General features: G+C 60.4%; 1 protein-coding gene across 3 annotated transcripts in view; it reads left to right on the top strand.

The window, feature by feature from the left end:
- Positions 1–220: 220 nt before the first annotated feature.
- ACSF3 (acyl-CoA synthetase family member 3) overlaps positions 221–13,508 on the top strand; it is a 50,760-nt gene continuing 37,472 nt past the window's right edge. The window contains exons 1-3 of one of the 3 annotated variants that reach the window (XM_035024598.1): positions 221–292; positions 5,887–6,578; positions 7,813–7,968. In XM_035024598.1, coding sequence (XP_034880489.1) covers positions 5,913–6,578; positions 7,813–7,968 — 822 coding nt within the window. In that variant the 5' untranslated portion in view covers positions 221–292; positions 5,887–5,912. Of the gene's footprint in view, positions 293–730; positions 2,654–2,742; positions 6,579–6,598; positions 7,653–7,812; positions 7,969–13,508 lie in introns of those variants that run through there. The other 2 variants (XM_035024597.1, XM_035024599.1) reach the window with 2 other exon arrangements.

The following is a 13,508-nucleotide window of genomic DNA, read 5'->3' as shown; positions in this document are numbered from 1 at the left end:
CCGCCGCGCGTCCGGGGCTTGCTCCAGGGCAGCGCCGTCCTCCCGCGAGGCCCGCCCGCACCGCAGGCCACAGCGGGCGGCGGCGCCCGGGCAGCGAGGCCACGCCCCAGCCAGCACCCCGGCTCGGCGGCGCCCGGAACCCGCCGCGGCGGAGCCGCTGTTGCCGGGGGACGCGCTCGGGCGCCGGACGCGGGGTGCGCGCGCAGCCGCCGTTCCGGTTCCGGGCCGGCCGGAGAGGAGCGGGCGGAGGGGCGCGCGCGGGCGGAGGAGCAGCGAGCGCCCGCCGGCCGAGGTAGAGCCCGCCGCCCCCCGGCCCCGGCGGGCGCCGCGCGCGGGCTCCCCGCCCCGGTGGCCGCAGGTGGCCTGTGTCACGGCGCCGCGCGCGGGCTCCCCGCCCCGGTGGCCGCAGGTGGCCTGTGTCACGGCGCCGCGCGCGGGCTCCCCGCCCCGGTGGCCGCAGGTGGCCCGTGTCACGTGCCGCGCCCGGTGCAGGGACCCCGCCCGAGGCGCGGCCCCGGGGGCTGTGCGGGCGGTCCGCCCTCAGCCCCCGTCGCCCGCCGCCGGGGCGCTTTCTGTCCCGCGTCTGCAATGAAGCCGTTTCTGCTCCGCTCGGCGCGCCCTGCGCCCGAGTGTGGGGTGCGCCTGCGCACTGGGGGCCGGCGGTGACCGCGGAGGGCCGGGGGCTTGAGAGGCCCCGTGAGCAGCCGCCTTCTGGGCGGCAGGGGAGGCACGGGCGGTGTGGAGGGTGCTGCAGCCTTTGCTGGAAAGGGAAGGGCTGGGGGTCGGAGCTGTCCTGCGGGGAGCTGTTTGTGCCGGCGCCCAGGCGGGGCCCAGGAGCAGCAGTGCCGCCAGCGGGCGCGGGGGGGCCTGGGGGGTGACCGCTGGCACGAGAGGGCCCTTGTCGCAGCGCCCCCCTCACGGCCAGCTCAGTCAGCGGAGTCAACTCTGGCCTTACCCCTCCGGATGGCGTTTTTGAGACGGTGCTTTACTTCCTAACATGGACGTGGGTTTAAGCCTACGGCGCTTAGATTTGGACGCAGCGTGCGCAAGTGCAGTGTGGATGTCCATCACTTAAAAGTACAACCTTGAGAAAAGCCCCCAAACCGCAGGCTGGGTGTCAGGAGAATGCGGCCCTCTTGCACCCAGGCCTCAGAGTCAGCAGACCACGGGAAGTGCTGGGCCCTGCTTTATATTCGGGTTCTGGGGGTGCAGGGGTCAGGCCGGTGTCGCCCGTCAGGTGCCATTTGATTCATTTCGAAACCAGCCGCCTTCGTTTGAATGCAAGTATCACTCTTAGGAATTATCTTGGTCGTGGGGCTCCCCGGTGAGCACCGTGCTGGGGATGGTGCAGCCGTCGGTCCCCCTTCTGTGCGGCCGGGCCGTCTGTGCCTGCCCTGGTCTTGTTATTACAGGTGGGACGGGAAGGCTTACACACGTGAAGAAACTAGGGAGGGAGGAGCAGATGTCCAGGTGTGTGTGAGTCTGAGACCACAGGTGCCGCCCTGTGTCGGGCAGGCCTTCTGCAAGGCCCACGTGCTCTGGTGGTCTGCCTGAGAGTCTGGATGTCAGGATACCCAGTCTGCCACGTTTCTGGCCGGGCGCCTGTGGAATCTGAGAGCAGCGTGTCCCCCTCTGGGAGGAGGGCTGGCCCGGCTCCCCAAAAGGCAGATTTCTGTGGTCTTGGCCGAGCTTCTGTCGCATCGCCGCACGGTGATGCTGCTTATCCTGGGCCGGCTGGCATGTTGAGAGCAGTTTTGTGAAGCTGGGTAACTGAGACAGCGAAAACCCATGGCCTAATTGCATGTACTTGGTGGCCGTGTCCCTCCAGGCTGTGCCGCTGGGGGTGACAGGGAACCCCACAACCAAAGGCCCCGTGGTCAAAGGTGGGGCTCTCTTCCTGAGGGGTCCAGAGGTGTTTGGGAGGGAGACACACAGTCATCTGCCCTGAATAGATTGATGTTTTTGCTTGTTCAAGGCAGGGCCCTGATCCCCTCTTTTTTATGAGGGAGTGAGTGCAGGGTCACATACCTGAGTGACTTAAAGCTGTTTTGAAGGGATGGCCCCATGCTCCCACATGTTTGGTGGGAGAATAAATTAGTGCAGCCTCTCTGGGCGGGGGAGGACTCTGGCCCTATTTACTCAAATTAAAAGTTATTTTTGTTGAGGCCCCCCGCTGAGCGCTGGGAGGGCCTCTTCTGAACTACCCGCTGTGAGCTCAGGTGCACGCGCCCCGCATCTCCTTCCTGCCACAACATGGGCCCAGCAGCCCCCCCCCCCCCCCCCCGCAGCTGCAGCTCGCCGCCCCTCCCAAGACAGCCAGCCTGCAGCCTCCAGCGCCTGGCCCAGACGCTCCTCGGACTGCTGGCTGCAGACACGCTGCCTCCCATGTGCGTGCGTCCCTGTAGCAGGACTGACGACGTCACATCCGCACAAACCGTCTATGAACCAGAGGTTCTGACCAAGAGAAGAATGCTGTAGATCCACCATCTGGAACAAAATTTTTTATGTTTTTGTCTTTTCTGTGTAAAAGAAAATACTAATACTGAAGTTGAAGCATCTCCAGTTTTAAAAAACAAATGGTATTTATTAGGCTTTTAAAAAGACTGATTGTAAAAGTCATACATGCTCATTTCAGAAAAATTGGAGAAAATTGGTAAGTGCTAGGAAAAGACAGGAATCATCTGCATCCCTGTAACCTTATGAACACCGGTGTTTACCTTCCCATCCTTGGTGGTCTTGTAGGACGCTACCTAAAGGCCAGCACACGCCCTCCACGACTGACCGCCACACACCCCGTCTGGACCCTTTGGTTTAGACCCAGTTTTCAGTATCATAAATAACGCTGTCATGAGCATCCCCTCTGTGCATCTCTGATTGTTTTCTGAAGACACATTTTAAAGAGAACAGCCATGGGAACAAAGGGTGTGTATTTTTTGGAGTTTTTTGTCCCATCTTGGAAGTGACGCTGAATTACCCTTTTGGAGGGCTGAGTTGATGCCCTGGGGCCCGCCTAGCCAGAGGGGCCACCCCCAGGTCCTGGGGGCAGCCTGGGTTGTGGCTGCCGGGGCCTGTGGAGTTGACTCAGATGTCAGTGTCTCTGGGCATCCCCCCATTGTGGATGCTCCTCACTGCTTGTCCTAGGGCCGAATTGGGGGTGTGGGGGGACCAGCCAGGCCTGGGCTTGGATCACTGCTTCTCCTGCTGTTTTGAGGTCTCAGGCAGGGGACTTCCCCTCTCGGGTTCCCTGGGGGCTGTTGCTGTGACTGCCTCTTGTGGCGTCCACCCCCAGCCCTGCTATGGAGGCCATCGAGGCCCCGCACGGAAGGAAGGTGGGGTCAGCCCTGTTTGCCTGTTCTGTGTTGCAAGTGCTCGGGCTCCAGCTTCTCACCGTCGCCGTCTGGCTCAGGATGCTGCCACTCCTGGGGTCCCTGGAGAAGCAGGCAGCACGTTCCCCTCTCCCAGTGAGGGAGGCAGGAGGTGTCTGCTCTTTGAGACCCTGGAGGGGAGGCCCCTTATGGGGGAGATGTGGACGCGGGTGTGGATGAAAGGAGAGTGGCATCGATTTCTGTAGCTGCGGGTCTGGCACCACCTCTCATGCCTCCCAGGATAGGGGTGGAAGAAGCAGCCGTTTCCGGCCACCGGGGTGCCCTATTCCTTAGCACCCCAGAGAATGCTGTCCCCTCCAGCGAGCACCCGGGAACGTCTCTCTTGCACTCTCCCCAGCAAGAATCTGGCCAGAAATGCCATGTAGCAGGTTTTCTGTTTGCAGGCTCTCTTTGTTTTGTATTGTTTTCCCACCGCCTGTAGGGCAAACAGGAGGATCTGCGAGAAGTGAGGACAGGAAACAACATGTCTCGGCTATGTGGGTTTGCTCTTCAGCGGCTCTCTTTCTTTCCGAAACTAGCATATCTGGCGTGCTTATCACATTTACTGTTTCCTTGCCACATGTCAGGTTTCTCTATGGTAACAGAAGTCCAGAGGTGTGGAACCAGCCCCAAATCCACCTCTGAACTCTGTGTAGAGGTCGGGACAAGGGCACAGAGAAGTTGTAGGACACTGCGGCTTTTGATGACTGCCTCTTTCATCTGGAAATAGAGTGGGTCTAGTGCATTTGAGAACCGACCATTCGGTGGAGGCTGTGGAGCGTTGAGGAATATTCGCACAGGACCTCGGAGCAAACAGCGGCGGCTGAGAGGGTCCTCAGCGGCTGCGGGGTCTCCTCCCACATGGCCGGAGCTGGAGCCTCTCCACGCTGTGGGGCTCGCGTTCCAGGCATAACCCCGTTCCCGGCAGTTTTTCCTGCCCTGCAGCTTGTTTGTTTTGTTAGGTAATTATAAAGTGTTGCGTATAATCTGTTCTTAAATTAAGAACAGAGAACAAAACTGTTTAGTGCTCATAACAAACAACAACACATTAGCTTTCCCCTGTAGCAAGTTACTGGGAGAGAGAAAAGTGTGGATCTGAGCAGGGGGAGGGCTTGGGAGACCGAGCGGGAGGGAGGCAGCAGGGGTGCCTGGCCTCCCGCCCCCCTGCCCAGGTCATTCCTGCGCGTCTCTGTTCTGCTGGGCCTGTCGGAAAGAAGACTTGTGGCTTCCGTTTTGCTGTGTTGTTGGCCGGCAGGCGTCCCGTCAGCCGGTGGCATTCAGAGGTGCCCTCTGGGGTCCCCGTGCCTGGCCCCCGTGGGAGCGGCGGGCATGCCGTCCATGGGCGGACGCGGCTGCCGGCTCTGCCGTGCTTGGCTGGGGGAGGGAAGGCCCAGGCTGGGCTCTGTCTGGGACTTGGGGGCTGAGCAACCTTGACTTTTCTTCCGTGTGAGATAGGGTCAAAGGTGGTGTCCTTGTTTCCTGAACAGGGTGCTTGAAGGTGAGGTTGAGAGGTGCAAACACGTCGTAGCATGGGGGGTGCGTTTTCACTGTCAGTGTCGAGTGGTCTCGTTAGAAATCCCCGGGGACAAGTGAGTCGCGGAGCCCAGAAAGGTGCTGAGGCCCGGGGCTGTGCCCAGGGAGGGAGGCAGTGACCCCCTGAGCACCAGAGGTGATGGTGGGGAAGAGCGACCCCTGAAGGAACTGTGGAACGGGGGATTTCAAACCAGAGCGAAGGGTTGTTACTGACCCTGCGGTCCGCCCTGGCTCTGGGAAGGAGCCTGCCGGTTACGCTGGAGGCAGAGTCCAGGGTAGCAGGCGGGCTCCCGGCCTCTGGAATTGAGCTGTCCCTGCAGAAGCAATCTTGGAAGTGTGCACCCGTCCCTGTTAAGTGCTGACGCCCACGGCTGTCCCCGTGAGGCACTGTCCCCGAGCAGGACGTGGGCACGGAGCCAGACCCGCTGCAGGACGCTGCCTGGCCCTGACTGGCTCACCCTTCGCAGGGGGAGGGAGGAGTCAGGATTCAGTTTAAAGCCAGACTGACACCCCGGAGACGCGTACACGCACTTCGAGACTCTGCATGCCACCGTGTTTCCGAATGCCCTCCCGTCGGAAGTGCACGGAGCAGAAGCGGGCCGTGTACTGAGCCGCGAGTGCCGGATGGACAGCGAATGGGTGCTCAGCAGCCCTCAGGGCTTTCCCCTCTTGGCTAGTGATTTTCCAGCTCAGATTTTTTTAAAAAACCATTCTTCAGAATTTACTTTAAGGGCATTGAATTTGCTTTTCTTTGGTTTTACCGAGTTTCATTGTTTTAGAATCTTGTATATTTTTGAAATCTGTTGCTGAGAGTAAATAAAAGCTGGAATGTTGGACCCTAAATCCGGACGGTGCCGTATGGTGTGTAGGGCCTCCTGGGTGGGGAGGTTACCTTGTGAATGAGGTCGGGCAGGCTCTGTCTGGCCGGGAGGTGAGAACAGATCGGCGGCAGTAACTGGCGCTCCTCTCTCTTCCGGCCCCGCCCCAGGTACATCGAGCTGGAACGTGTCCGCGATGCTGCCGCACCCAGGGATGTCCCTCCGGCGCCTGTTCTGTGCTGTGGCCTCCCACCGGCCCGCCCCCTTGAGATGCGGAGGAAGCAGCCGCCTGCACACGGCCCCAGCCGCCTGTGCCGACAGGAGCGCCCCTGTGTTCACCCGCGCCCTGGCCTTTGCGGACAGGATTGCTCTCATTGACCAGCATGGCCACCACACGTACAAGGACCTTTACTACCACAGCCTCCGCCTGTCCCAGGAGGTGTGCCGTCTCCTCGAGTGTGCTGGCGGGGACCTCCAGGAGGAGAGGGTCTCCTTCCTGTGCTCTAACGATGTCTCCTACGTGGTCGCGCAGTGGGCCTCGTGGATGAGCGGAGGCATTGCTGTCCCCCTATACAGAAAGCACCCCCGGGCCGAGCTGGAGCGTTTCATCCGGGACTCCCGGAGCTCTGTGGTCCTCGCTGGCCAGGAGTACGTGGAGCTCCTGCGCCCGCTGGTCGGGAAGCTGGGGGTCCCGCTGCTGCCTCTCCCGCCCACGGTCTATGGTGCGGCGACTGAGGAGCCCGGGGAGTGGGAGGTGCGGGAGCGGAACTGGAGAGACCGAGGCGCCATGATCATCTACACCAGCGGGACCACGGGGAGGCCCAAGGGTGTCCTGAGCACTCACCACAACATCAGGGCCATGGTGAGTGCTCCCGTGCCGCCGTGCTGGGGCTTCTGGGGGTGGTCTGTCTCGCCTTTCCTAGGCGACCGCCCCCAGCTGCCACCGTTTGCCCGCCCTCCCAGAAGCCTGTGGCCAGAAGTGACCACCAGTCCTGCTAGCCCGCGGGGGACGGCTCTGGGAAAGGCGGGGGTGGTCACTCAGGCTAAGAAGGACTTAGGGGCCCACCGAGGGCTCCTCAGGGCCGTGCAGCCAGTGAAGGACAGAGTGGCCCACACACGATGGTGAGGGTTTCAGAGGAAGCAGCTGCGGAGCGGACGTTCAGGATGTATGATGAGCACTGGGAAACGCGAGCGCAGGACTCGGAGCCTACGGTTTGGCACTGTTTCCGTGTTCCGTGGCCGTAGCGTCTCAGCCAAGCTCCGCAGCTGTTTTATTTACCTGTCGGTTGTGTCCTCCCTGCTTCCAAAAGATGTGTGTGTGTACGATCCAGACTCTCATACGCTAGGAGCAGTAAGAGAGACGCTCAGAACCGCGGAGATGAGGTGTGAGGTCAGTGCCATTGAGTCTCAGCCTAATTCAGTCCCCACGGCAGGGGTAAACTGAGTCCAGGCTGACTGCAGGCACGGCCTCATTGATAGGCTTTCTGTCTCCTGCAAGGTAGACGTTTTGTCTGGAGAGACCATCTGTTGACTGGTGCCTGTAAGGGGGTGTGTATGTCACGTGTGTTTGCCCGTAGCATTCACGGGCATGCAGGTGGCATCCTCGCTGGTGATTTTCAGAAGATTCCAATGGGCGTGTTTCACGGTGCTTCTTACTCAAAGCTCAGGATGTGGCGGAAACCCGGCTCCAGGTCCTGTGACCGACCGTTCAGCTGCGCTGAGGGAGGTTCCAGAATCAGGCAGGCAGAGCAGGGCGGGCGTTCGGATTCAGGCCTGGACTCTGCAGATGCCCAGAATCCAGGGCCCGCTGGAGCCAAAACCACGCTTCCGACTGCCTGGGGGAAGAGCCACCAAGAGCGCATGCGGAGGACTTGGGACCCCCTACACCAAAGCCCTGGCCTTGTCCAGCTCTGTTCTTGGACGTGGGGGTCTGCAAGTGAGCCAACAGACCCTCGGGCGCGTGGCCACCGTCCCCCTCAGATGCCGTGAAGGGCCAGGCGCCAGAGCGTGAGCCTCCCTGCTCCTCTTCCCAGCTGGGGAGGCCTCGCTGGCCTGGTGGCTTCCCTCCCGTCTGAGGCTGTCCTGTCGTCCCACAGGTGTTGGGGCTGGTCCACAAGTGGGCGTGGAGTAAAGACGATGTGATCCTGCATGTCCTCCCGCTGCATCACGTGCACGGCATCGTCAACAAGCTGCTCTGTCCCCTTTGGGTGGGGGCCACCTGTGTGATGCTCCCCGAGTTCAACGCACAGCAGGTAAGTTGGGGACGGGCTCTTGCCGTGACTGGATCTGGGGGCCACGTGTATGATGCTCCCGAGTTCAGCGCACAGCTGGTAGGTTGGGGACGGGCTCTCGCCGTGGCTGGATCTGGGGGCCCGTGGCGCCTTCCTCTGCAGTGTGGACTTTGCCAGCTATGTGGGTTCTCTGTTGCTGCTGTAACAAATGATCCCAAACTGGAGGGGCTTAAAACAACACAGCTGATTCTCTGACAGTCGTGATGTCAGAAGTCCTTCTTGTGGAGTGAAAGTCGGGGTGTTGGCGGGGCCGCTTGCGTCTGGAGAGGCCGATTCCTGCTGTTTCTGACATCTAGCCGCACGGCGCCCTTGCTTGCGGCCACCTCACCCCAGGCTCTGCCCGCCTCCTGTGGACCCTGTGATCACATCAGGTCCACCTGCATGTCCAGGGTCCCCTCCTTTCTCAAAAGCCTTAACCCCATTTGCAAAGTCCCTTTTGCCACGTGAGGTGACATATCCATGTGGATTAGAACAGGATGTTTTAGGTCCGTTGCTCAGCCAAGCACACCAGCTTTCCTTTGTTCTGGAGCGAGGGGTCCAGCTGGGGGCCCTTTGTTGGTCCCCGATGTGCGCATCTCTGCAGCATGCTGTACCTTCCCCACCCAGCCAGGCCAGCAGGGCAGGGCCCCCCACTGCTGAGCAGAGCGCAGTGATGAGGATGCCGCTTTGCAGGGAAGAAGACCTGGTCAGGTACCCACCTGCCGCTGGATACTCTGCAAGCCTCAGTTTCCCATATGTCTTGGTCGAGGCTGGGTGCTGCACAGACTGCCCTTGGTGAGGGCTGCCAGGCATGTGTCCTGGGAGGCACCGCCCTGCACAGCTGGCTGACTGTTTGCTTCACAGGGAACTGTCTCTTTGGGAGAGACCCGAGATTTTTGTTAATTTTCGCTATAACTTATGTGATGATTAGAGCTTTTATTCACAGGGAAAAGGTTGAAAAGAGAATGTTGAGGTCACATCATACTAGTTCTCAAAACACCAAATGGCCGGATTGTCAAAGCAAAGAGCCCAGGACACCCCTGAGGCCGGGCTCTTGGTGTGGGTTGGTGGCTGTGCAGGGGCCGTCCCGCAGGGTGGACCATCCCCAGCCGGAGGAGACCGAGGTCGCGCTCCAGCCAGCGCTCACCTAGTACTCCAGCTGCTTGAAGGCTCCTGGCCCATCGGAGGGTCTGTTGGGAAGAGCACCCAGGTTCCCTGCCCAGCAGCTCAGAGCTTGCATTGCCTCATGAAGGGGCCCTGGAAAGCCAGGGTCCTTAGTCTCCAGCGTCCAGCAGCGTCCACCCTTCTGCCTCCCTTAGGCCTCGTCCACCCCTCGCAGCCCAGAGCCTTAACCCACAGGTGGCGTTGGGAGTGGCAAGGAGGAGGCTCTGGGGACAGGCTCTTGAGAGCAGGGTAGCCTAGACAACCTTCCACGTCTCTGTCCCTCAGTCTCGTTCTCCGAGAAAGAGGACCAGCATGAGCCCTGCCCCGGGGACATGCAGGAGTGCCCAGCACACAATGGGGACATCACAGCCAACACGGACACCTCTCCCAGGAAGACAGAGCATGAAGAAGGGGACCCTTTCTTCTCTTGCTCCTGCTAGAGTTTCAGTCCAGAAGGAACTCGCTGTGTATGACCCAGTGAGCCTGTTTGCTGACAGCCGGTTGTAGGGGAGTTTAGAGAAGGAGTAGCCATTGACAGGACAACAGAGGTGGAGGCCCTCGGGCCAAGGTGGTCACTTCGGGCCTGTCCCAAGAGCCCAGGGCACAGCTCTGGGAGGGCTCTGGGCCTTTTGTCCACTCCCTCAGCCGCCACAGCTCTGCCTTCATTGTTTGTGTTTTGTTTCGGAGCTGCAGGATCCTGGGAGGTTTTAGGGGAACAGAGAACCTGCAGCTTGAAGATGCCTTTCAGGGCAGCAGTCTGGGGCACTGTCCATGTTCTAGACGTAAAGGCCTCCTGGCAGGCCTGATGGATGGTCCCCCCCGCCATGCACATGCCCCTTCTTGGCAGGGCTCTGACCCAGGGCCCTGTTCTCCCCAACCCTGACCGGATGGCTGCCCTGGCCTGGACGAATGGGCTGGGGGAGGGGGAGCACCTGAGGCTGTGGGGCTGCTCAGCAGGGAGCATCCTGGCAGGGGCCACAGCACAGTGGGGTCCTTGCAGAATGCAAACTGCCCGCCTCCCCGAATCCTCCATCCCCTTGGAGGACTTCCAAGGACTGGGGGCACTCGACACAGCAAAGATGGTGCCCTGCTCTCGCCTCCCCAGCACAGCCCTTTGGCTCCAGCCAGGCTTTCTTCAGGCTTTCTCGGGAGCCACAGCCGTGCTGCCCAGAGTCCCCCAGTCCTCACCTTGGTTGCACAGGCAGGAAGAGGCAGGGGCAGAGCTCTGGAGACTGAAGCTTCCAGGTGCTCTTTAAACAGAGGGAGAGGCCGCCCTACCCTGACCTGGAGCCCCAGTGGCTGATGGCCAACACTGGTGGACATTGCGCACGTCCCCCTGTCCCAGCTCCTGATTTGGGAGTGACATGAGTGCCCCTGGTGGGTGTGGCAGGGATGCCCTTTGGGGCAGCAGTATGAGACCAGCCAGGCCTTTTCTTTCCCAAACCACAGACCCAGGAACCACAAAGAAAGAACAGGAAGAAAGCACTGCCCCCCACCCCCCAACCCACCCAACTAACCTGGACCTGGTGCCCTCACAACCCGCTAACCCAGGCGTCGTCCCCAAAGGTGGTGTGCGCCCCCTTGCCTCTGTCCCCCTCACCTTCCCACGCTCAGGCCTCTCTTCTAATAAGTGTGCCCACAGCCATGAGGCCCCAGGCCACTGCCCTCCTCGCTGCAGCCCCACTTCTGACCCTGCTCCTACATTACCACCTCCGGCCCGGCATCCTGCGCACTTCTTCTCTCCCCCTAGAATGTTGCCCCTAGAATGTGTCTAAAGCAGCGCAGGGTCCAGGCGTTGTGGCTGAGTGGGTGACGCGTGGGCCTCTCGCTCCGGCTTCCCCACTTGCTGTGTGGGTAACAAGGGCACACTGGCGGGCGGCAGGCTCACACCCTCTGCACCCCGTCTCACTTAACTATCACTGTGAGTGTGTGGATTTGTGTCACAGGCATTTGGAGGGGGATGGTTGTTGGTTTAGTAAAAGTTTTGCTGTATCAAGTGAAGAATCAGAGCATAAGTAGATACAACGTAACACAGTTGTCCACTTAAAATCCATCATGTGGTTCCTTAAAGCAGTAACTTCCCTGCAAAGCTCCAGGTTTGTACACATTTGTGTCTGTGAACGTCTGTGTTTTGTCTCGATTTATTTTGTGCATCCGTTAGCAAGATGTATTCTAAGGTATCAGAAAAGCCTCGGGTTTTGGGGGCTTCTGGAAATGCTCAACAGTTTTTCCGTATAAATTAACAGCGATTGCTTCTTTGCTTTGCACCATTTTGACTCAGGACAGGTCTCATAGCTTCTGTTTAAGAAATCTCTGTGAAGTAGGGCCCAGGTTTCTGTAGTGGTGTTAGACGGCCTGGGGTCCTGGGCTCTGCAGGTCACCCCACTGGGCCCAGAGTGGGCCAGCTGTGGGGTGACCGACCCTCCGTGCCCTGTGATGGGGCCTGGTGAGATGGCAGTGACATGAGGGCAGGTGGGAAGGTGGGCAGGCCATCGCGGCCTGAAGAACAAAGTGACTGTTGATGAGGCTGTCTCGCCCATGTCTCCGTGGATCCCCTCTGGCTGACTCCCCAGGATCTCCACCTCTTGCCGGAGGGGCGGGGAGGGAGCGATTTCTACCAAAGGCACTAAATCAGAGTGGGGCTGTGGGATCTGCCGGGCAAGGCTGCGCCAGCCATGTGAGGCAGGAGGGTGCTCCCCAGAATCCTGGTCATGTGAGGGCGGGGTTCCCAGTGGGGTCACCGCTCCTGCCCAGGACACTTCCCTTGGGGTAAACATGCTGCCCCAGGAGACCTGTGGCCCCAGACCAAGTTTGTTCTGGGATCTGAGAAATTGGCATCTGGGTGGGGGAGGGGGAGTGTCTTCAGGCTGAATGTGTGTCAGGGCGTCTGCAGAGTTGGGGAGGGGGAGCAGAGCACGTGACTCGCAGGCCTCGGGTGGGAGCCGCGGCGTGGGGGCCTCTAGGGCAGGGTGTGCACAGGGGCTGCAGGAGCCGTGTCCTCATTGCCCACTTTTGGCCGGAGCACCTCAAACACAAGAACCGCTTTCTGTGTTTAAGATTACCAAAAAATGAGTGATGGTTTGACCCCCGGGGTCCCTGCATTAAGCTGGTTAAGCCTTCATTGTGGTCCCCCACCTGCCTAGCAGTCCTGCAGTCCTGGGACCCGGGCCCGCTTTCCAGTCCTGGCAACACGGCGGGGTGCTGTGGGGCAGGGTGAGTGACGGAGGTCCTGGACCCCTCACAAGGCTGCATCCGTGGTGGGTGGCACCCCGACTCGGTAAGTTTGAAAGCTCGCAGGCCTTCCTGTGTGCAGCCGGGTTTGGGAACCACTGTCTGACCCGCTGGGACAGCTCATGGCAGAGCCGGGCTGTGCGGTCTGGCCGCCTCAGAAGTGCTTTCGCTCGTAAGAGGCAGGGCTGGGGAGGCTTGTTCTCTGCACGGAATCCCCAGGTGGATGATTTTGAGTTTCCAGAGGAGTTGGGACAGCGTGGAGGAGACTGCTGTTGGAAATGTCGTGTTTCGGGACAGCAGCTCCGCCTTTGCTGACTTGGGTGAATTCCAAGACGGGCGTCAGGAGGTGGCATCTGCGTAGATGTCCCCTGTGTGCTGGGGGTCAGATGCCAGCTGGAGGACCAGGGGACTGGTCAGCACCCTTTACGTGGCTGACCACGTGCTCCATCCTTCCTTTAGCCTTGTGTGCGAAGCCTGGCCTGGCCAGGACCACGACACCCCAGAGTGGATGCTAGCTCATGGGGCCTGTCCTCCCTCCTCTGGTGCCAGGCAGCCTGTGAGGGAGGAACCCCCTCACGGTGTCTCGCCTGGGAAGTGGGAGTCTGTCCCGCTGTGTGTCCTCTTGTCCAAGTGCTCCTGGTAACAGGCGAGCCCTTGGTGGGCAGAACGGGGTCTGGCCATGGTGAGGGTGTTATCAGGGCTCATCGGGCTGGGAGGTGGCAGGGTCTGAGCACGGGTCAGCCACACGGGTAAGTGCCACGTGGCATCGGGCAGCTTCTCCTCAGCCAGATCAGGACAGCCACACTCTTTTCGGCCGCCCTCCTCCCAAGGCCACACCTTCCCAGTGACAGGCACAGCGCCAATTCGGCAGACCCACGTGTTTTTACAAGCCAGTGGAAGTAGGAGGCTGCACAGAATTTCCAGCAAATCAGCGTTCCAGAGCTTAGAAGGGACCCGCAGGCTTAGTCCAGATCATTGCCGTGGCGCGTGGAGGGAGAGAGAGCTGTGGGCCTGGGTCAAGGTCATGGCTGCACCTGGGCTGTAAGGGCCCTGTCAGGCAGCCATCCCGTCCCCATGGATTCCCTGTCCTTGCCGGGCTCGCGGCTCAGACTCCCTGTCCTTGCCGG

The sequence above is a fragment of the Mirounga leonina genome, unplaced genomic scaffold, assembly GCF_011800145.1.
Source record: "Mirounga leonina isolate KUSES-001 unplaced genomic scaffold, KU_Mleo_1.0 Mir_180, whole genome shotgun sequence".
NCBI lineage: Eukaryota > Metazoa > Chordata > Mammalia > Carnivora > Phocidae > Mirounga > Mirounga leonina.
Note: the sequence above shows the minus strand (reverse complement) of the source record. Positions and strands in the feature narration are given on the sequence as shown.